The sequence below is a fragment of the Bemisia tabaci genome, chromosome 2 (assembly GCF_918797505.1).
Source record: "Bemisia tabaci chromosome 2, PGI_BMITA_v3".
In the NCBI taxonomy this organism is placed as follows: domain Eukaryota; kingdom Metazoa; phylum Arthropoda; class Insecta; order Hemiptera; family Aleyrodidae; genus Bemisia; species Bemisia tabaci.
This window is the reverse complement of record NC_092794.1, coordinates 45,586,958-45,607,270: the sequence shown is the minus strand read 5'-3', so window position 1 is coordinate 45,607,270 and position 20,313 is coordinate 45,586,958. Positions and strand designations below refer to the sequence as shown.

Below are 20,313 nucleotides of genomic sequence, written 5' to 3'. Positions count from 1 at the left end.
GACAACAAAATTTTTTCCATCGGAACTCTGACAGTAAGTATGAGGGGGAACTATCACCTTTAAGGCATGTTTCTCCATGAATTTTCTTGTTGTTTGGCACTAAACTAAGTAGAACTCAAGGGAAATGAAGCAAGACTTAACAAGTAACCATGTGAGGTTCGTCTGCTGAAAAAATAGAATAAGGTTAAAATTCCTATAGAACATCACCAAGATGGTTCTGCCACAAGTGGCTCATTTTTTAAGGCACGGATCAAATACTGAGGTTACGTATTATTCTTACGGTGCCTACCAAATTATAGGAAAGAAACATTGTCCTGTAATAATAATGGCATGGAATGGTTGGCTCTAATTGGTAACTTGACCATCCCCAATAAGTTATCGAGAGAATTTACTTCTTAAAAGATCCTTTACGAAAAAAGCCAAGTAAATATGCAGATAAAAGTCCCATGTGATATGTGAAGAGTATTCAAAGGGAAGGGATGAAATGTTCAAAAGGTAACGTCCAAACTTGCCAAGTTGTAGAGGCTCTAGGCACAAATTGGACAAGGTGCCGTTTAGTAATGACTAAATGAATTTTTTATTGTTATTAATTACGGAAAAAAGGAAAGGAGAATCAGGCCGATTGCCAAAATTTGAAAAATGTAGGGTGCTGTAGGTGGAGGAGCCGAACCATCTTCGAGATTACGGGCGGCGAGCGGCAACCTGATTGGCTACGAAGATTGCCGAGCACGGCCGAAGGCCTACTCGCCGCTTGGTAGGTGTTGACGGCGGTTTGACAAACAGCAGTTTTTGGTGAAATGTGGTCCGGAATATCTGGGCCAATCTGTTCACTCGGATTACGCTACTAAAAAATTGTTAGAGGTTAGGTTTCACTGATGGTGCTCCATGGAGACACTCCGGACTCGGGTGACGAGTGATTGCGGCTGATGGCGTCAAAGCGTCACGTGACTGATGGTCTAGCTCAGTTTGACAAACTAAGCTCCGCCCATTTCTGATGGCATCAACGAAACATAAAGCCCTTTCCACACGTTGCAAGTTTTGCTGCAAGTGAGCCGAAAGTGGGAGTCATCACTCATCGATGATCGTGAAATTTGCGGGCGGGACGCAAATTTCACGATCATCGATGAGTGATGACTCCCACTTTCGGCTCACTTGCAGCAAAACTTGCAACGTGTGGAAAGGGCTAAACACGAATGATTGCGCAGTGACGGCGACTGATGGCGACCGATGGCATAAAAAAAGACGACTAAAACAAACGACGAGTTGCCGCTGCCAATGCGCGCGCACCCAGTGGGCATGTACTGCAGAAACGGCACTATATTGCTGCAACAGTGCCCTTTCTGCACTACGTGAGGAACTTAACCCCTGTCAAAAACACATAAAAAGTGCGAATATAGTGCCCTGTCTACACTACAGGCTGCGCCTACATACACTAGTGCGAAAACCGCAAAAAACTCAATTTCGAAAAAAATGTCGATTGTGCCCTTTCTGTAATAGCTGATTCAATTTGTGTCAGAACGGCATGCGATATATCGCATCAATTGGTTCCATTTTTTCAGCTACTCGTCATTTTTCTCCAATTTTGAGATCGCAATTCTGTTGTCAGGAGACTACAGCAATCACTTACCAATTTTAACAAAGAAATTCAACGTAATAAACGCGTGGTTTTTTTCAGAGAGATAACATCGCATTTGATACCGATATCGAAACTGCACTCGAATGCGATATTTTCTCTCTAAAAAAACCACGCGTTTATTACGTTGAATTTCTATGTTAAAATTGGTAAGCGAGTGCTTTAGTCTCCTGACAACAGAATTGCGATCTCAAAATTGGAGGAAATTGACGAGTAGCTGAAAAAATGGAACCGATTGATGCGATATATCGCATGCCGTTCTGACACAAAATATGGCGTCCATCGAATCACCTTGAAGGATTATTTCACAGGTGATATGATTAAACCAGCGGATAGCTCGCGGCAGTGGCAATACCACAGTTGTTATCACGGTTACGAGCCATGAGGATGTAGCCCTTAGCGCCCCATTTTGGGCCCCACGAGTTCTTAACAATCCAGTAGTCTTCATCATCTTCAGTAGTTCCATAACCAACAACAAGGACTCCATGGTCTAGCTGAGTCGAGTTGCATTGGTCACTGTAGTAAACACCTGGAAAGACGGATAAATGAGAGGGTAATTAAAATAACACTGACTAGAAATAACAAGGGTACTTACTCCATGCAACTGGGAGAGGATTGCAAAAAGATGTATTAATTAATAATAATACGAAACTGATGTTCTCTCAACCTTTAGTGTACGTATTTTCCAAACAATCCCAAATAACATTACATATTACAGACACTACCGGGGGGGGGGGGGGGGGGGGAGGAATAGATAATTATAGTGAGTGCATTTCCACTCCTGTTTCCTCTTCCTCCCAAAATGTATGTAGCCTTTTCTTGACACCTCAAAATATTAAGTTCAGACTCACTTCCGGTAGTTAATGGCCACTAGATGCTTTGGAGCCTAATTTAAGTTTTACCATAGCACAACAGTATAGGCTTAATATAAGGTTTGCGTGCAATAACGTAGTTTCTCTCGTCTTAAATTCGCCCAATATATAAGCGATGGATGAGGCAAGTCCGATTCACGTATGAACAAACTTTTCGTACATTATTGAATCAAATCTGATTTCCTAGGCCGCTCTGGTGTAAGCGGAAGTATAAGAGCAAAAAATCATACTAAGCCATTTGCAGGAAAATTGAAATGGAAACAGAACTTGAATGTGAAGTCATATCCCAAGTAGCACAGTGCAATGAAAATATTGAAATAAAACTGCGATTTAAGGCTATGAAATTGCAATTTTTTACCATGAAAATTTAACATTTTTACATAAGTCACTTATAAAAAGGAGTTTTTAAACTATTGATAAAATGAGCTCAATGAGCTCTACGTAGGTATCAGAGAGAGGCAATTTGCAACGCAAAGAGAAATTGCAAGTTATTTCAATATCATTGCTATAGAAGATGAAAGGTGCCCCTTCAATTAGTAGATAGGCAACATACACAACACTCACCCACAGATGCGGTAACAGTGATTCTACTGTGTCATTTGCAATCTGTACTATTGGTATTTATTTAAATGTTTAAATGAATCTATGTGATGACTTTTTTGGCAGTTTTGACGAGTTGGCTCTTCCATCAAGCAATGCTGTTGAGAGAATTTGTGAAATACTGAAAGAAAATGTAAAGGAGCCGAGCGCGAAGCGCGAGCGATAGGTAAGGAGCGATATTGCGTATATTCCCAGGACAATACGCCCGCCTGCCTGGTAATCACATTTACCTTGATGAAGAGTTTGTTCATGTGAAGAGGGTCATCGAAGGTGGGGAAGGAGGGCTTAAAAGAAATGAGCTCCCTCACAATGGTGCTACAATGCGTTCATGCCTCTCTGTCTGACAGTGTTCAATCAATGTACAATTAATAAAATAGAACACCGAAATAAAATATGTCAGATGTTAAGTATAAGATCTTTGTTTTGTACTTATGTAATTCAATTCATCCGAGGATTTGAAAACTGTTGACTTCGATGAATCAATAAAAACTTTCATCAAATAAACCAAGTATTCGTTCCTTTCACTTGATCACCCGATACATTCCAAAGAACGCATCCATCAATCCCAATTTTTTCGTTTCTGAACATCGTCAATATTATCTTGGCTTATCGTCGGTTGAATCGCTCAGGATTATCCGGCTTTGACATTTTGGCCGCCCACCCCCCCCCTTTTTTTTTTTTATAATCGCTATCGTGCCTCCCATTTCGGCAACAAGACTACACACGATTAGCTGGCTGTAATCAGAAGAGCTAGGTATTATAGTTGCAAGTTCGGTCATTAGATTCATGTGTGATAGCTGGATGATAAAGCTACATAAGAATTGCTAATGAAACTGAAAAGTGCGCAAATCCAGCCATCCATCATGACCAAAGGAAAAATATATGAAATGGAAATTCAAGAAAAAGCTAATTGCGGGATACTGACCGCACACACGAATCACTGGAAGGGGGGGGGGGGGTACTCCAGATTTACAGTGTAATGTTTTAAAGATACGCGCAATGCGTTCGAACTTGATTAGATTGAAAAATTCGGCAGGGGTCAAATAGCCGAAATTTTTAGGGTCAAAATCGAAAGTTCTCCAATCGAGCTGAAAGTAACCTAGTCCGCTTCAAAATGACTCGTTGAGTCCAATTTTTTGGTCGAGAAAGCTCCATTAGTCCACTGGACGGCCCGAGCGGTGAAAAATGCGGCTTTCGTGAACAAAGCTGTCAAAAACGCTCGTTTTTGACCGTTTCTCGGCTCAAAAGGCCTCGCCGAGCCTCGGGACCATTTGGACTGCATTTTGCAAAAAGGAACCAAGAGCATTGAAATGTTGCTAAGATTGTGCAACTTCTTTTGTCTTGGCAGAAAAACCTGGCCACCTATAAACATTTTCTATTTCACACGCTAAAAACTGTAAACTTGAGACAAAAATTACCATGTAAATTTCATATTATTGCATGATTACAGTAGTTTTATTGCAAAGGGTGAAGTCGCTCAATTCTAGCAACATGGCAATGCTCCTGGTTCCTTTTTGCAAAATGCAATCCATTTGCTCTATCGATTCTACGCCTCGAGCTCCGTAGGATGTGACTCTATTTTTCCCTGTCCAAAATCGAGAAAAATCGACAGGGTTTGCATGGCTAAATTTTTAAGGTCAAAATCGAAAGTTCTCCGATCGAGCTGAAACCAAGCTAGTCCGTTTAACAATGACCCGTCGGCCGTCGAGTCGGATTTTCTGGTCGAAAAAACTCCGTGAACCCGCTGGACCGCCCCTAGCCGGTCGGTAACAAGTATTTATGACCTGGTGAAAGTTCATGAAATGTGCGTTTTTCGCCGCTCGTGCGCTCCATCGGACCTGTGGAGATTTCTAAGTTGGACAATCGGACTCAGCAAGTCATTTTCAAGCGGACTAGCTTGGTTTCAGCTCGATTGGAGAACTTTCGATTTTGACCCAAAAAATTTAGGCTATATTTAACCCCTGTTGAATTTTTTCAATCTAATGGACCACCAGACGAGATACGAATTTCAGCATTCTGATACATGTGTCTCCACTCTCCACCAACATTTCACGTAAAACAAGATGCGCGCAACGAAAATTACCGAAATCAACCCCTTCCGAAGATATTGAATGATTCTTGGTGCGTGAATTGAAACCACCCGCTCATAAAAACTCAATGCTCTACGTGATTCACATCACGCGCTAAACATTATCATGAACGTCTGTGCGATAAAAACAATCTGGCAACCTCAATCTCGACGTTTTGGCTCAGCTATAGCAAATTGCTTATAGCTTGAACAATACATGGTGGGAAATGAACATTGTTCGATCGAGAAGCTTGCTGAAACCGCTGTAGTGCGCGATTTGACTCACGTAGAGCTTTGAGTTTCTTGTCAGCGGGCAGTTCAAATTCCTCGTAACCAATGTGAAATAAAAATATTAATATCTCCGTTAGGAGTTGGTTTCAGTAATTTTCGTTGCGCAAATCGTGTTCTGCGTGAAATTCTGGTTAAGAAACATGTATCAGAATGCTTAAATTCGTACCTTGTCTAGTGGTCCATTAAGTTCGAACGCATTGCGCGTATCTTTAAAGCATTACACTGTAAATCGTGAGTGCCCCCCCCCCCCCTCCCTTCCAGCGTTTCGCGTGTACCGTCAGTATCTCAACTTGCTTTTCCTTGAATTTCACTTTTTCATACATTTTTCTTCTGGTCATGAAGGATGGCTGGATTTGAGCACTTTTTAGTTTCATCAGAAGTTCTTACATAACTTTATCATCCAGCCATCACACATAAATCTAATCATAATAACCAAACTTGCAACTAATAGCTCTTCTGATTACAGCCAGACATTCGCGTGAGGTCTTGTTGCCTCACCACCGGTGACGTTAGCGAGGCTATACAGGTGATCCAAAAGTCCCTTCCACCCCCTCTAACTTTTTACCTAATTCAGGTAAAGATTTGAAACTTGGGGGATATTCCTAGGTCAAAGGGAGCTACTTTTTGGCCCCCCTAAAATTTTCAGGGGGGCCCCCCTCGGGGGGGCAACGGCCCCCAACTTTAAATTTTCAAATGGGAAGACCCCCTTTGTGATAGCTCGTTCGAAAGAGCATAAAAAAAGAAAACTTTTCGCGCAAACCCGAAGTCAATATCTCAAACCGTTTCAAAATGGCGGCTGGTTAAAGTTCAAAATGGCCGAAAATTCACACCGGTTATTTTTGATGAATTTGCGCGAAAATCGGTATGTAGAGGTATTTTGACACGAGAAAAACGAATTTGACGTTAGATTTTCAAAAAAACCAAAATTTCCAAAATGGCCGCCGGTTAAAGTTTAAAATGGCCGAAAATTGTCACCTCGGTTTTTTCCTGATGGATTTTGCCTAAAACTTGGAATTTGAGAGTATATTGGCATAAGATAAACAAATTTGAACTTAGATTTATAAAAAAAATCAATTTTTGGTCATTTTGAACTTTAACCGGCGGCCATTTTGGAAATTTCGGTTTTTTTTTGAAAATCTAACGTCAAATTCGTTTTTTCTCGTGTCAAAATACCCCTACATACCGATTTTCGCGCAAATCCATCAACAAAAAACCGGTGTGAATTTTCGGCCATTTTGAACTTTAACCGGCCGCCATTTTGAAACGGTTTGAGATATTGACTTCGGGTTTGCGCGAAAAGTTTTCTTTTTTTATGCTCTTTCGAACGAGCTATCACAAAGGGGGTCTTCCATTTGAAAATTTAAAGTTGGGGGCCGTTGCCCCCCCGAGGGGGACCCCCCTGAAAATTTTAGGGGGCCAAAAAGTAGCTCCCTTTGACCTAGGAATATCCCCCAAGTTTCAAATCTTTACCTGAATTAGGTAAAAAGTAAGGGGTGGAAGGGACTTTTGGATCACCCTGTATAAGCGTGGACTGCCTTATTCTCGAAGTTTCTTTAATGATTAAAGAAAATTATTTTGACCCTTGTCTGTTACATAAATATGCCATTCTCGGCCCTTCTGGCATCTCTTCGTGTGACTATTTTCTGTAAATTATAAACTTCTAATAAAATTGAAACCTTTCGGCCCTTAAATTTCGTCCTTTTATCATCTTCCATTCTTCCATAATTTTAATTTCTCTTCTCAGTGAAGATGCACGATTTTCACGACACTAAATTTGCGTTGGTTCCCTTTTGGTGAAAGGGACAATCATCGGAATATTGTCACTGGTGTCAGACGAAAAAGGATTGGCAAAGCAACTAAGGAACAAAAGCTCTGTTCTCAAATGGACGATCTTCGTGTGAAATTTTAATTTAGAAACGTATATGTATTCGTTATGTGGGTAAGATAGTATGTGATTCTGAAGTGAGAAGAACAGCTTGGAAACAAGAATGATTTTATTATTAGAAAAAATAATTTTATTGATATCACATTTTCTTAGGAAAATTTTAATACTAATCACACAGAAAGTTAGTAAGTAAAACTAGGCGTATATTATTCAAAGAAAACATGACATGAGTATGATTGTCGGTTGAATTGAGTAGTTCCAAAATTAATTTGTTCCTTAACCAAAAAAATTTGAGTGCTTTACAATTTGATAAAAGGATGCATGTTCTGATCCTTAAAAGTTTCTTAAAAAGCTTTGTAAAAAAAACAAAAGCTAAGTTCTCAACTGGGTTGTCTTGGCGTAAAATTTTAATTTAGAAACAAAGGTATTTGCTACGCAGGTGAAACAGTACGTGATTCTGCAGTGAAAAGAACAGCTTGGAAACAAGAAAGGCTTTATTGTTTGAAAAAATAATCTTATAGATATCACATTTTCTTGGGAAAATTTTAATACTAATCACACAAAAAATGAGTAAAAATAAGCATATATTATTGAGAAAAAAAATGACATGAGTATGATTGTTGGTTCAATTAAGTAGTTCAAAACTTCATTTGTTCCAAGAAAAAATCGAGTGCTTTGCAATTTAATTTATTCACTATTTTATTTATTTGGGGTTATGTAAATTAATAAAGTAACTTTTGATTCAACTGAATGATTTTCTTTTGGCAAACACTGCCTATTCCGTAATGAGTTAACAGGCAAGCATTCTAAAATTCTACATTGATAATATTTCGTGCAGAAATAAATATTGAAATAAATTTGTTTGATCATTTTCTATAGCTTTAGAGTTGATTTTCACTTATCAAAATAATAGAATTCTGGTTCCATAAATGATTAAAATTCTTAAAATAACAATTTTTTGGGTTAAAAATTGGCACAACACTGAGCATTGCTCTACAGAGCTGCGAGTTGAAAAAGTAAAAGTATGAGAGAGACAGTGAATAATCATACAACTTACGACTTACAAGCCACAAACTTCCATAATACTAGAAAAGCAGACAAAGAAAATTTGGGCAAAACCGGTCCAGCGATATGGAATTTGGTAAGCACTGCAGTTTTGCAATATTGATATTATGCAGTACGATTCAAGCCCTAACAATGCTCTGCATAACTCAAGTTCTGTATTATATTAATCTAAGCTGAATGAAATTCAAATTTGTAGATGGCACGCTATTTACAATGTCTTAAGTAGGTGCGGAAATTTAATCTTATATCAGACAGAGGATAAGATGCTTGATAATCACAGAAATTGACAGTTAATCAAACATTGAAATGCATCTAAATATACCTGATTACAAGTAATCGGGACTAAACTAATGACTTGCATCCACAATTGTAATTGATTTCTTTGAGCTTTCAAGGAGGCCTATTTACAAAAGCATTATTGCTGCTTTTTTAGATTTACAAACAGATGGGACTGATGAAGATATTAAATTTTGTGAATAAGATTTGTGATCTGCCCGAAATTAAGTTTTTTTGAACATTTCATTGTGGCTGTAATAATAATAATAATAAAATAAAAAAATATTTCATGACTGAACTCAAAAACGAATATTAGTTCGTACAATTCAATACAATTCAAAGTATTTGTTTGTCTAATTTTGGCAGTTACTCTTTCTTGTTGAAAGAATATTTCAGAGAATTTTCTAGAAATAGAAATAGTTTTTTTCTCCTTAAAGTAATGAAATGGAAGGCATTTTGATATTAAGAAACATTTTTCTGAGTTCAGCTGTCAAACAAGTTTTTAAAACAAATATAACATTTACTGGTATGAGATAAGCTGCAACTTACGATGAAACAAAATCGTTAACACGAAGATTCTAACGCAATAATGCACTAATTGACTTAAATTGATTCAAGCTTTTGGATGCAAATTGTCCCTCTTTTCACTTTTTGCCACCACTTTCCTCTGCTACTTAAAGCACTTATTTCAATCAAAATCTTACGTAACAGAGTATAATTCTTAACTTAAAGGATCATCTCACAGGAGATATGATTAAACTAGCGGATAGCTAGCGGCAGTGGCGATACCACAGTTGTTATCACGGTTACGAGCCATGAGGATGTAGCCCTTAGCGCCCCATTTTGGGCCCCACGAGTTCTTAACAATCCAGTAGTCTTCATCATCTTCAGTAGTTCCATAACCAACAACAAGGACTCCATGGTCTAGCTGAGTCGAGTTGCATTGGTCACTGTAGTAAACACCTGGAAAGAGATAATGAGAGGTAATAGATAAATGAGAGGGTAATTAAAAAAACACTGACTAAAAATAATAAGGGTACTTACTCCATGCAACTAGGAGAGGATTGCAAAAAGATGTATTAATTAATAATAATACGAAACTGATGTTCTCTCAACCTTTAGTGTACGTATTTTCCAAGCAGTCCCAAATAACATTACATATTACAGACACTACAGGGGGGGGGGGGGTGTAGATAATTATAGTAGTAAGTGCATTTCCATTCCTGTTTCCTCTTCCTCCCAAAATGTATGTAGCCTTTTCATAGACTCACTTCCGGTACCTAATGGCCACTAGATGCTTTGGAGCCTAATAAATTTTACACGATACTACTAATGCTACTTGCCGTAATAATTAATTTACAATATTTTTTTTTTTTTTTTTTTGTAAGGTAGGATAGTTGAATGTAAAAAGAGGCTACAGATTTTAATAAAATGAAGTAACAAACCTTCTGAGTAGAACTGGAAGTCTTCTGCGCTAGCGTCAATGGCAACTGAGATTGGACCAACAGTGGCAACTGCAGCTTTGAGGTCTGATTCGCTACCTGATTCGATATCTGTGAATCCTTTGTCAGTTGCACCCTTTTGTCTGGGCTTGTAACGGCACTTGTCATCCTGGAAACAAATCAAATTCGTTAGTTACATAAAAAATATCAACCAAGAAGGCATGGCAGATCTACCTTTCCATTCAATTAAATAAGTGAATCTTCGGCTTTAGATCCGAAACAAATCACCTTGTTATGCTGCTAGCACAATGGATATATTATATTCTGAGATTTATGAGTTCTGGCAGCACATGTCTAGAATGTGCATGACTAAAAGAAAATAAAAAGCAGAGCTTTGTAAAGCCTAGAAATTGATGATTGATTTGTTTGTTTCTCTTAGGGCAGGTGCAAAAGGAATAGCTCAAGGTGTGAGAGAGATATCCATAATTGTCGAGAGCAATTACTTGTGATACGTCGCATCTAGGTCTTTCCTTTTGACCATACTTTTTGCTGGGATCAATTTTAAGAGCTTCTTTATCCTTTTTGGTATGAATAGTAAGAAGAATGTTCTAGCTGAGCTATGACTTATGACTCTTCCTTTTGAATAGAACTCTCTCTAATTTTCGCATTAAATCAAAGACTTGTACAGCTGTACTTGTGCAGCTGTACATGCACTATCAACATGATCATAAAAATCATGTCACAGTGGTGGTGCCCCTGCCGCAGGAAAATTTTTTACTGAGAGTCACTGAAGATTCTCCGAAAGTAAAATCATGGTCATAGTTTGAAGTGTAGGACTCCATTCTGAACCTTCAGTAATGCTTTTAGTTCATTTACTTTCCAAAATAAAAAAAACAAATCATGAGGGTTGTATTTGATGTTATTTTTTGCTTAAATATTAAGTTAAAAATGAAAAAAAAAAAAACATCCCTTTCTGTGATCTTCGAACTGTAGCAAATTAGGAAAATCCATTGAGTGCTTATAGAGAAAAATTAACAATTAGGAAAGCTTAGCCCCCCACCCCCCTCCTCCAAAAAAACAAGAACCTGGCAAGAGCAAGAAAATGTGGAAAGCTGAACTTTTCTACACCCCTACTGAAAACGACAAAGAAGGTACTCATACATCTGAGAGCTGTACACCTATGTATGTTAATAAAAAAAAAAGAATGAGTAGCTATTTTACTCACATGCTCTTCATAGGGGTAAGAGATTTCAGTGTCGATTCCTTGATTGTCCTTGATGTATTGGAAAGCTTGGTCCATGAGACCTCCATTGCAACCCTGATTGCCATACCTTGTAGAGCAGTCAATTAAGTTCTGTTCACTAAGAGAGACTAGGCGGCCTGTTTTGCGGAAATGCTGACCTTCGAGGGCACCAGTCTGAAAAAGATACAATAAGCCAGATTTGATTTAAAAGGTCCGTTTGAATATCAGCTTGAGTGTAGTTCAAAAATTAAGGATGAGAGTTAGGTAATCCAAGATCCATTCCTCCACAAACCTTAGCCTTAGCGCATCATTTCACAATTCCAGTAATATTAACAGATGTGTGAAGGGTAATTAATTCATCTTATTTAACTAATTTGGAATTCATGCAGAAAATTATCCACCAATTTCATTTCCAAAACCTGCTTAAAGGAGATGGTACAAAGTAAACAAAGGCATGTATCTTAAGTTTTGGACTTAAAAGTTTTTCTTCTTCCCAGTGATAATATTTTTCACTGCGCAGCAAAATTTTAAAAGATTAAATGCCAGAGAAAGGTTATCAGTAAAGACCAGCAAAGCACCTATGATTACAAGTAACAACGTAAGAACAGCAAAAAACAGAAACAGATAAAGGTGAATAGTAAAACAAATTTAAGTAAAACATATTTTGCTATGTGGGCCACCTTGAGCTTGGGAATATTTTATCAAGTGTGTGATTGCAAAAATGACGCAATGACGCTATGAATTGATTAATGCGCAATTGGCTGACGTGGAATTGACAAACGATAAGGAAGAAGAAAATTGTTTCCTTCATACAGCTACATATTGAATTTTTGGTCTAGTCACTTGAATGAACACTAAAGAGCAAAAATCGTTCTTCCTTTCTCTATTATCTGAGTCATCTTCCATCCACTAATTTCTTTGAAATCTTAGCCCACAACCTTTGAGTTTCATGTCATAAGAAGAGCATAAGTTCCTAAGGATCCCTGTCTTTCCATACTCATTCTTTACTGTGCTTAAAGGCACTTGAAGGAGTCAGAAAAAAAATTAGCAATTTTTCAATTTGTAGAAAACTTAATTTTTGCGTCATTTTCGTCTTGCATTACTTCTTTCCTGCCACAACTAGTCTAGAGTTCTCTTTGATATTTTTCAGTTCGTGATCCATTTTTATATGCCTGTAACTTGTGTGCCAGGCAAATCTAGGCGCTAAAAACATCTCAACTAACCCTTGATTCAGTAAAGGTTTCCAAACAAAAAAAAAAGCAGACGAGTTAACCAAATTTATTTGTGACCAAATCTTTGAGAAGGAACCTTATCTTCTAGCAGTAAATTTTCTGTCAGTTTTTTTGAACACATAAACCACGTTTTTTCACAACCTGGGAAATTTTGGGACTCATTTCTCCTTCGATTACTGAATTTTCACGTTTAAACTTGCATACAAATTTCCAGGTTTTCTTCTTTCATGTATTTGCAAAAAGTTATGGAACATTTTCTCCCAGACGATAGGTCCCTTTTCACAGATCCGGTTAAATTTCAGTTTGTTTGTAAAGTAATTTTTGAAAGTTTACACACGGACTGTGCAACATTGGTGCCTCATTGAAAATACATATAGGTAGGTGCAATGATGACTTTTGATCAGCATCCATAGTTTAGAATATCCAAAGTTTTTCTCAATAGCAAAATTGAAAATCAAACTAGGCTCACATTGCCACAAGGAGTGTGCGATGTCCTTTAAAAATAAGTTATGAATTATGTTTCATTGTCGTTGTGTGAGTTAAATTTTCTCAAAACCCAACGTCCCAATACTTACAGATAATGTGGGGGCCCTAATAGAACTATAGGACCATAAGAAGCAAATTGTTTTTCAACTCACCGTACTGAATGACCAGCAAGATCCACAGTGGCCTTGATTCTTAACAGGAGTGACAGCGCCGGCAGTTCTCCAGTCGACAGCTCTTGGCAGTACAACGTTGGCAGGGGCAAGGAACGATGAGGCATCTTTTTTCGCATCTGCGCCCAGTTGGAGTAACAGGGATTGTTTGTACCCATTCATGACATTTTTGAACTCGTGGTGAAGCTAAACAGATGAAGAAATAATGAAATAATTCAGTACTTTGTCAAATTGGAAATCCCATGAGTAACTATGCATCTTCTGTACAGTCATGACATTAAATACTGTAATTGTTGAAAGCACGAAATAAAATCAATAAGTAACCCTTTAAGAGTTAAAAGCAAAAGGAATACGAAATAAAAATTGCCTTTTGACTCATTGAAGTAAAACATGTAATGAAAAGGGTTCTGTCTTTTGCTGCTTTGTCAATGTTTGAAACTTGCAGGGATATAGTGTAAGAGAAAAATGTTTCAATTCGCCATTCCATGAAAAAAATTATCCTACCAGATTCTTAGAGGAAATTTTACCACACTTCAGAGACAAAAATTAACTACAATTAGAAGCTGGATCAAAGGTGAGAAATCTGAGGCATACAATCTCAATTTTTTTTTTCTATAAAAAAGTACAAAAATGAGTTTCCTAACTCAGATAATTAAACAGTATTTTTTCAAGACTTCTTTTTAAACAGCCAGTGCTAATCTCTATCTATCTTCCCCTCTTCTTGTTTATTTGGCATACATTGGGACAATATTGGCAAACGATAAACCTTGTTAAAATACAAATCAGTTTGCAACATTTGTGGTTACTTTAGTTTTAAAGCTAACAGTTTATAATTCCTCAATGGTGTAGCAGACTTTGGTAATTCATAGATTTTTGCCAGTGTTGAGAAAGTCCTTGTTTTCTTTAATTTCTTTGATTAATTTTGGCAATTAATTATGAGAGCTGGCTGCTGGCAAACGTTGAGGACCTACAGTAAAATCTTGCTGATTTAGCAGCACACAGTTATGTTCTTTGAATTATTTAACAAATATTTCCTAGGGGGAAAAAATGAGAAAAGTCCGGATGAAATCCTAAGCGACCCCCTTAAGAGTATTGGCAATGAGTAATCCGATGTGAAAACTATTTTTATCTTGGGGAAGGAGAAACCTAGTAAATTGTATTCTTCCTCACTATCACACTTTCCAAGAACCCGACTCCAGATAAGGATAGCGACCAAAACCTGATAACTTGCCATGAAAGAAATAACTGCTCATTTATCTTGCAAATTGGTTTCTCTTATCATAGGTTCAAATTTCATGAGTCAGACTGCTAGGCATGCTAGGGATGTTATGTAAAAATGCTCATGTTTGACTGACACCAATCCAGCATTCTATGTCATCAGCTTAAAAATCATATTAATCAGACTTTTGGACGGAATTTTTGGGAAGTTTGTGAGGAAATCAATGAGGCATTAGTTGAGGAGTTTTATCACTAGATGAAAAGGAACTGTGACCTCTGAACTTAACTTGTTCCTCACCCAATTACATTGCTTGGATTGTAAGTGTGAATTTCTAAAATATTTTGGTTTGAGTCATAGTTTCAAGAACAATAAAAGAGGTTTACAATAACACAAATGAGCTGATATCTGTAATAACTAAAAGGCTACAAAAATTACCCTAGTAGCAATGGCTCTTAAAAAAATTCTACAAAAAGTTGTCAAAAAAAAAAAAAAAAAAAAATGTAAAAAACTTGTAAACAAGAGTTTGTAAATTTCAAGTAAAAACCCTCTTAAAATACTCATTTTTGGAAACCCTTATGGGGAATTCTTTTTGGAAAAAGAAATAGAGTTCTTTTAATTAAAAGAAAACATAAAATTTACGTGAAAAACAACAAACTATATCCTCAATTTTTATGGGCTGCAACTTTTCTTTTTTAAGTATACTTTTCTGTTTACCACTTTTTTCCCTCAGGGGAAGCCTGAAAATTTTACTTAAAATTTAGTTAAAATTTGTATTCAATTTAATGTAAATAAATCCCCAAAAAGGGTTTCCTCGTACGAATTTCTCACGAATTTTTTTTCGTAATTTTAAAGTGGTTATGAGTTTTTCACAACTTTTCTCAACAGCCACTGTTACTAGGGTAGACATAGAAAATGAAATGGATGGACTGGCATACATACCATATCTCCAAAGTGGTTCATGGCTAGTTTGTAGGAGACTTCTCCTCGTTCATGCCTCTGGTTGTGCTTTGCAATTTTATGCTTGTTCTCCATGAAAATTTTCAGCCTGAAGCCTTCCTCGATATCATTGTTGTACTTCTTGCCGTGCGCCATCTAAAAAATCAGAGTTTGATTTAGAAGTACATGAGTACATGCATGCACCATGCAATATACAGGGTGTCGCAAATTATGAGAGAAGCATCAAACTAGGTAAGTGAGAAACATTTTAACTTCTGGTATTTTGAATTTTAATACTTTGCAAATTTCACCATCAAGTTACAAAACAAATATTTTTCTTATTAACTTAGGTACCAAATTTTGCTACAAACTAAATTTTTATATTATTTTTATAAACAAATATTTTAAAACAGCCCGATCATTCTAAAACTGTTGTCTTTCACTCTTTTAAAAAAAATTCGAACATTCAACTAAATTAACAAAGCATCATAAGGACGTGTTTAAATCACAAGGAACAGTGCCTACCTATCTATTCTGATGTAAACCCTGAGATCCATTAGAATACATGCATGATAGGGCTTAAAGTCAAAATGGATGTAGTTCCAAGAAAAAAAAAATGCCAAGAGGCCATAAGCTAAGAAAGAATAAATTCAAAACAGTTTGCTGTCGATCTTCAGTTCCTGAAGGTTAATAAGAGGGGCTTGGAAGACAAATGGGATAGGTTGGAGGGTAGGTAAGTGCAATTTTTGAAAAATTGAGATATTGATGATTTGAACTAAAACTAAGATAATATATAAGACATAAGATAATAGATATAAGACATAAGATGTAATGAGAAATTCATCACTAAAATCCAATTCAGAATTTAAAAGTGAATTTGGACTTTTCAACATAAATCTCCATGCAATTTTGAAACTTGCACTTATCCCACTTGTCCTCAAAGGCCCCATATTCATTATCCAATCAGCGAATAAATTTTTTTGTAAGTACAGGATAAAAGTGAAGAACGCTCATGAGGGCGAGAGAAATGATTGGTATACCTTAAATTGCTCAAATTCTTCGTGAACAACATCATTTGAGGTAACAGCTAAGATTGCAGGCAGCAGAGCTGCTAGGAGTATTATAGTTGGCTGCATTCTGGCTTGAACCACTGGTCCTATTAATGAAAACAAAAAACCAATAGGTAATGAGAAGGTTGAATGTAGAAATGAAATTAACATTGATAAATTAAATAAATCAAGCACTTTATGAAAAAAACATTACGTTGGTTCAAACTCGGGCCCACTTTCCATCCAGTAAGGCACATGAGGGTCAGCTTAAGGGAAAGCGTTACCTAAGAGCTGAGCCCATAGGCAAAAAATCATAAATACAGCTCTTGGTAAACTTATGGAAGCTTTAAGGACTTTACTCACATAAAAGGATTAGAATAGATTTCTGTCAAATCAAAAGGATCTGGTTTCTAAACCTCAAAAGCAAGCATCAGCTCTTAACAGGCCACTGTAATCGTACAGTACACAGTTAAGAACTACGTCAGATCAGGCATTTTTCATGCTAGACTTTCATGGAAGCAGCCCGGAGTGGTTTCTTTAACAATGGAAGATCAATCTCAGAAAAGAGTGTCGAGGAAAAAGTAATGGCTCAGACAAAGACCACAGTCAGAATCCTACACTGATGGCGATTGAACATGAGTCTGTGATGGTGATCATAATAAGCCCATAAATGAAAAAAAATAAAAAGCTTTGCAATTTATAAGGTGAGTGAAATTTAACAGCTTAAAGAGTAAGATTGAAGATGTGAGATTAGAAGAAAGGACAAAGGAAAAAGACTCTCACACACCAGGATGGTTTGGAGGTACGAAAGTTCCTGCTTCTGGCCTGTTGCACACAATAAAAATAACTAAACGCTAATATTTGAGGGAGTTTAAGGGAGAGAAGTTTCGTGAGGTGTTATCGATAAAAAAGAGCACGTTAAACTTACGAGTAAGATGAAATTACGCAGTTGACTGAGAACCGGTCCGTCCACAGATGATGAAGCTTTGATGAGGAATGAGGACTTGAGTCCAAGTTTCAAGTCGATTGGAAGTTTGTTCGAGATGGCACTAAACGCGTAAGTAGGAACGTAATGAGATACAAAGGCCGTTAGACGTAATTTTATCACGGCCGAACTTGGTCAGTCAAACACAACGCTAGACAGCAAACAAAGGTGATAAGATTCTTTGTTGTGGTCACGTGATTTGCTGATTAAGCCCTTGACTGGAAGGGGAGGGGAGGGATAATAATTGTCCAATGATGAGGGAAAGAGGGAAAGGACTCAGTGAGGGTGAGAGGGGTAGGGGCAAACAGCAACAGCGCTCTCTTGTGACTAAATCATGGTGTCAATGTTGCCGTTTCTCTTACTCAATTGTCAATTTTATTTATTTTGATCTTTCTACAGTCAGTTCTGCCATGGAATAATTTATTGTAAGGTTTTGCCATTGAATAAACACCTTATTCCTTTGCGGGTACCGTGGTGATTGCCTTGCCATGGCGAAACTTACTTAAGCACGTTTCATGCGAGGGGCTCAATTGTTTAATCTTGGGGTCAGGAACAATCCCCCCTCCCCCCTTACCCAAAGTGGCTCATCATGACTACTTCCTATAGACTGTTTCTTAAAACAGTTTGAGGACTAGGACAGTGTAACTACTTTGTCTATTGAGTCCGTTTCATGACTAAGAGGACATCAGTATGCCAGAGTGGCCAATGAACATCAATTGAGGCAATTGCCTAGAGGCAAAAAATATCGGTGGGGAGGAACAGTTATTTTGAAAGTGATTATTAGTTCCGATTCCTAGTTTCCAGCAGGAATTATGGCAAGTTATAGTAGACCTGCTTCATTGAAAAGCTGGATGTCTTTTCCTTTACACTAAAAGAGGAACTGCATAGAAAATATAAGCAATGGCAAGAGTACTTGAGTAGCTTTTATTGCTCTGTACACTCAGAAAAAAAGAACTTCCAGAGTATGGGAAAGACCAAGTTAAGCCAAAAATTTTTGGGGTATGAGAAGTGTTTTTAACGCCAAATAATCAGTTCCCAAGAGGAGCCCAGTAGCCAAAAATATGAAACTTTATGGTCCTATACTTAAGGCCCGATTTGTAAGGTTCAATTTTTCATCCAAATTCTCCTCTGACAAAATTGAAACAATTGAAAACACTCTGACACAAATAAAGATTTTCATCCGATAAAGTTGGGAAGAAAGTTGAATGAAAACTCAAACCATGCAAATTGGGCTTAACAGGATAATATAAACATTTATAAACCTTTCAGTTGGGCACTTTTTGAAGCAGGAATTTGTGTCGGTCTGTCGGTCTTTCCAATGTGAAATTTAAAAAATTGTTTTGAAAAAAGACATAACAAAAAAAAGCTGCATGAGGACCTTCTTAACAAACTGTCTGCAATAATACAGAATTTTCATTTTTTCTGAGTTATGCATTTTTCAATGCAAGACATTCACTAACCACAACGACTAAAAAAATGGCTTCATTGCAAGATAAAATCACCATATGTATTTTTTTCTCTTAAGAGAAGATTGCATTAGCTTTTTTAGGGTCAAAATATTACCTAGCAGTAAAAGATGGATTGAAAAATTGGATGATTTAAATTTTATCGGGGATAGATAACAGGGAACATTCCACAGAGGAGGATACCAGCACAGCATCCTGAATACTGGATGAATCTTCCTTTCAGAAACAGATATTTAGCTCTGGGTAAAATTAGTACTTATGAAAATACTGAAGACGTTTCTAACAAATATGAACAGACATATATTTAACAAAATATAGCATAAAATCATTATTATCGAAACAATGATATTTTCACAGATAAGGAGAAAACATGAACAAAACTTTTTTATAAAAATCTATCAAATCCTCTGGTTTCCCAGAGCGAAACAAAATTTCAACAGCCGCAGAATAAAATAAGAAGACTTTGTCAAGATTAAACAACAAAAAAACAAGACAAATATCCGAGTCATGATAAAAATCAGTCTCATTGTTGAGTAAAAAAATGGGAGGAGAGAGAAATTTCACATTAATATTCTTCATCAGAGCCCTGATCGGCATTCCTTGTTAGCATGTAATTGTCCATATCGATGCATCGACAATTGTTGATAGCATAACGCAATTTCTCTGCAAGAATGTCTGGACTCGAGTATGGTGGTAACCTTAGTTGGAAAAAACAAGTTTGAGCGGTAGGCAGACCATCGCAGGCACGGTCTACTTTCACAATCTGAAACAAAAAAAGCATTGAAATCTCCTTAATTTTTATCCTGATAATTGTCTATTTCCTACAACAGGAAAGGGATGAATTTAAAAAAAAAAAAATAGAAATTTAGACTCTCTAATGCCTGATAATGCACGATAGGCCTATGCCTATCGTTCCTGGTTTTTTCCTGAACTTTTTAGCATAGATAAGTTCAGGGACATCATTTCTATTAATTTATCAACTTGGTTTTTAATCGTTTTGCCCGAAGTTGTTTATAACCAATGGCAACATGACTATTCCTTTTATCATGAAATCACCCATCAAAGAAAGAGTATAAAAAAATATGATAGTACTGACCTGGAATCTCTGGGATAAATCAGCCATGTTGGCAGGAAGTCGAGAACGTCCTGAGACAAAGCGCATAAACAGAACCCGCTCCATATCTGAGAAACTTTCTAGCACTTGCCATAGCCACTGAACTAGAATGTTTGTTTCATCGAGGTCCCGATATCTGAAAAATGGTGGATTAAAAATGTAAGAGATTTTCTAAGAATTGGAATTTCATTATTTTGAAAGAGGCATTAAAATCAAAGTATCTCAAAAGAAACAACTTCTAACTGGCTAAGAAATGGACTACAAACGTCTGCTGTAAGTAC

At 37.0% G+C, this 20,313-nt stretch overlaps 2 protein-coding genes and 1 long non-coding RNA gene across 4 annotated transcripts in view; 1 reads left to right on the top strand and 2 right to left on the bottom strand.

The window, feature by feature from the left end:
- The first annotated feature begins 1,948 nt into the window (after window positions 1-1,948).
- LOC140224108 (uncharacterized) lies at window positions 1,949-3,609 on the top strand. The gene is made up of 2 exons (XR_011899379.1): window positions 1,949-2,186; window positions 3,172-3,609. It is a non-coding gene; the product is annotated as an uncharacterized lncRNA (long non-coding RNA).
- Window positions 3,610-7,825: 4,216 nt separating this feature from the next.
- On the bottom strand, window positions 7,826-17,608 carry CtsL1 (cathepsin L). 2 transcript variants are annotated; one of them, XM_019055809.2, is made up of 7 exons: window positions 17,396-17,608; window positions 16,459-16,574; window positions 15,422-15,574; window positions 13,246-13,449; window positions 11,358-11,549; window positions 10,136-10,301; window positions 7,826-9,653 (listed from the first exon to the last, which is right to left on the bottom strand). In XM_019055809.2, the coding sequence occupies exons 2-7, from the start codon at window positions 16,552-16,554 to the stop codon at window positions 9,445-9,447; spliced, it is 1,020 nt and encodes a 339-aa protein (XP_018911354.1). In that variant the 5' UTR covers window positions 16,555-16,574; window positions 17,396-17,608; the 3' UTR covers window positions 7,826-9,444. The 2 variants fall into 2 exon arrangements, with proteins under 2 accessions (XP_018911354.1, XP_018911353.1); XM_019055808.2 differs by lacking the exon at window positions 17,396-17,608 and adding an exon at window positions 17,255-17,273.
- Window positions 17,609-19,194: 1,586 nt separating this feature from the next.
- LOC109040033 (probable E3 ubiquitin-protein ligase HERC1) overlaps window positions 19,195-20,313 on the bottom strand; it is a 30,038-nt gene continuing 28,919 nt past the window's right edge. The window contains exons 25-26 of the mRNA XM_019055795.2: window positions 20,015-20,168; window positions 19,195-19,681 (exon numbers count right to left, since the gene is read on the bottom strand). Coding sequence (XP_018911340.2) covers window positions 19,484-19,681; window positions 20,015-20,168 — 352 coding nt within the window. The 3' untranslated portion in view covers window positions 19,195-19,483. The remainder of the gene's footprint in view (window positions 19,682-20,014; window positions 20,169-20,313) is intronic.

Bases quoted from the DNA above. Each gene is read 5' to 3' on its own strand.
- CtsL1 (XM_019055809.2), bottom strand. From the start codon at position 16,554: ATGCAGCCAACTATAATACTCCTAGCAGCTCTGCTGCCTGCAATCTTA. The intron at 15,575-16,458 runs GTATACCAATCA...CTGATTTTTTAG, and splicing joins AAGAATTTGAGCAATTTAAG to ATGGCGCACGGCAAGAAGTA. The intron at 10,302-11,357 runs GTGAGTAAAATA...ATTTGTTTCCAG, and splicing joins CTTACCCCTATGAAGAGCAT to GATGACAAGTGCCGTTACAA.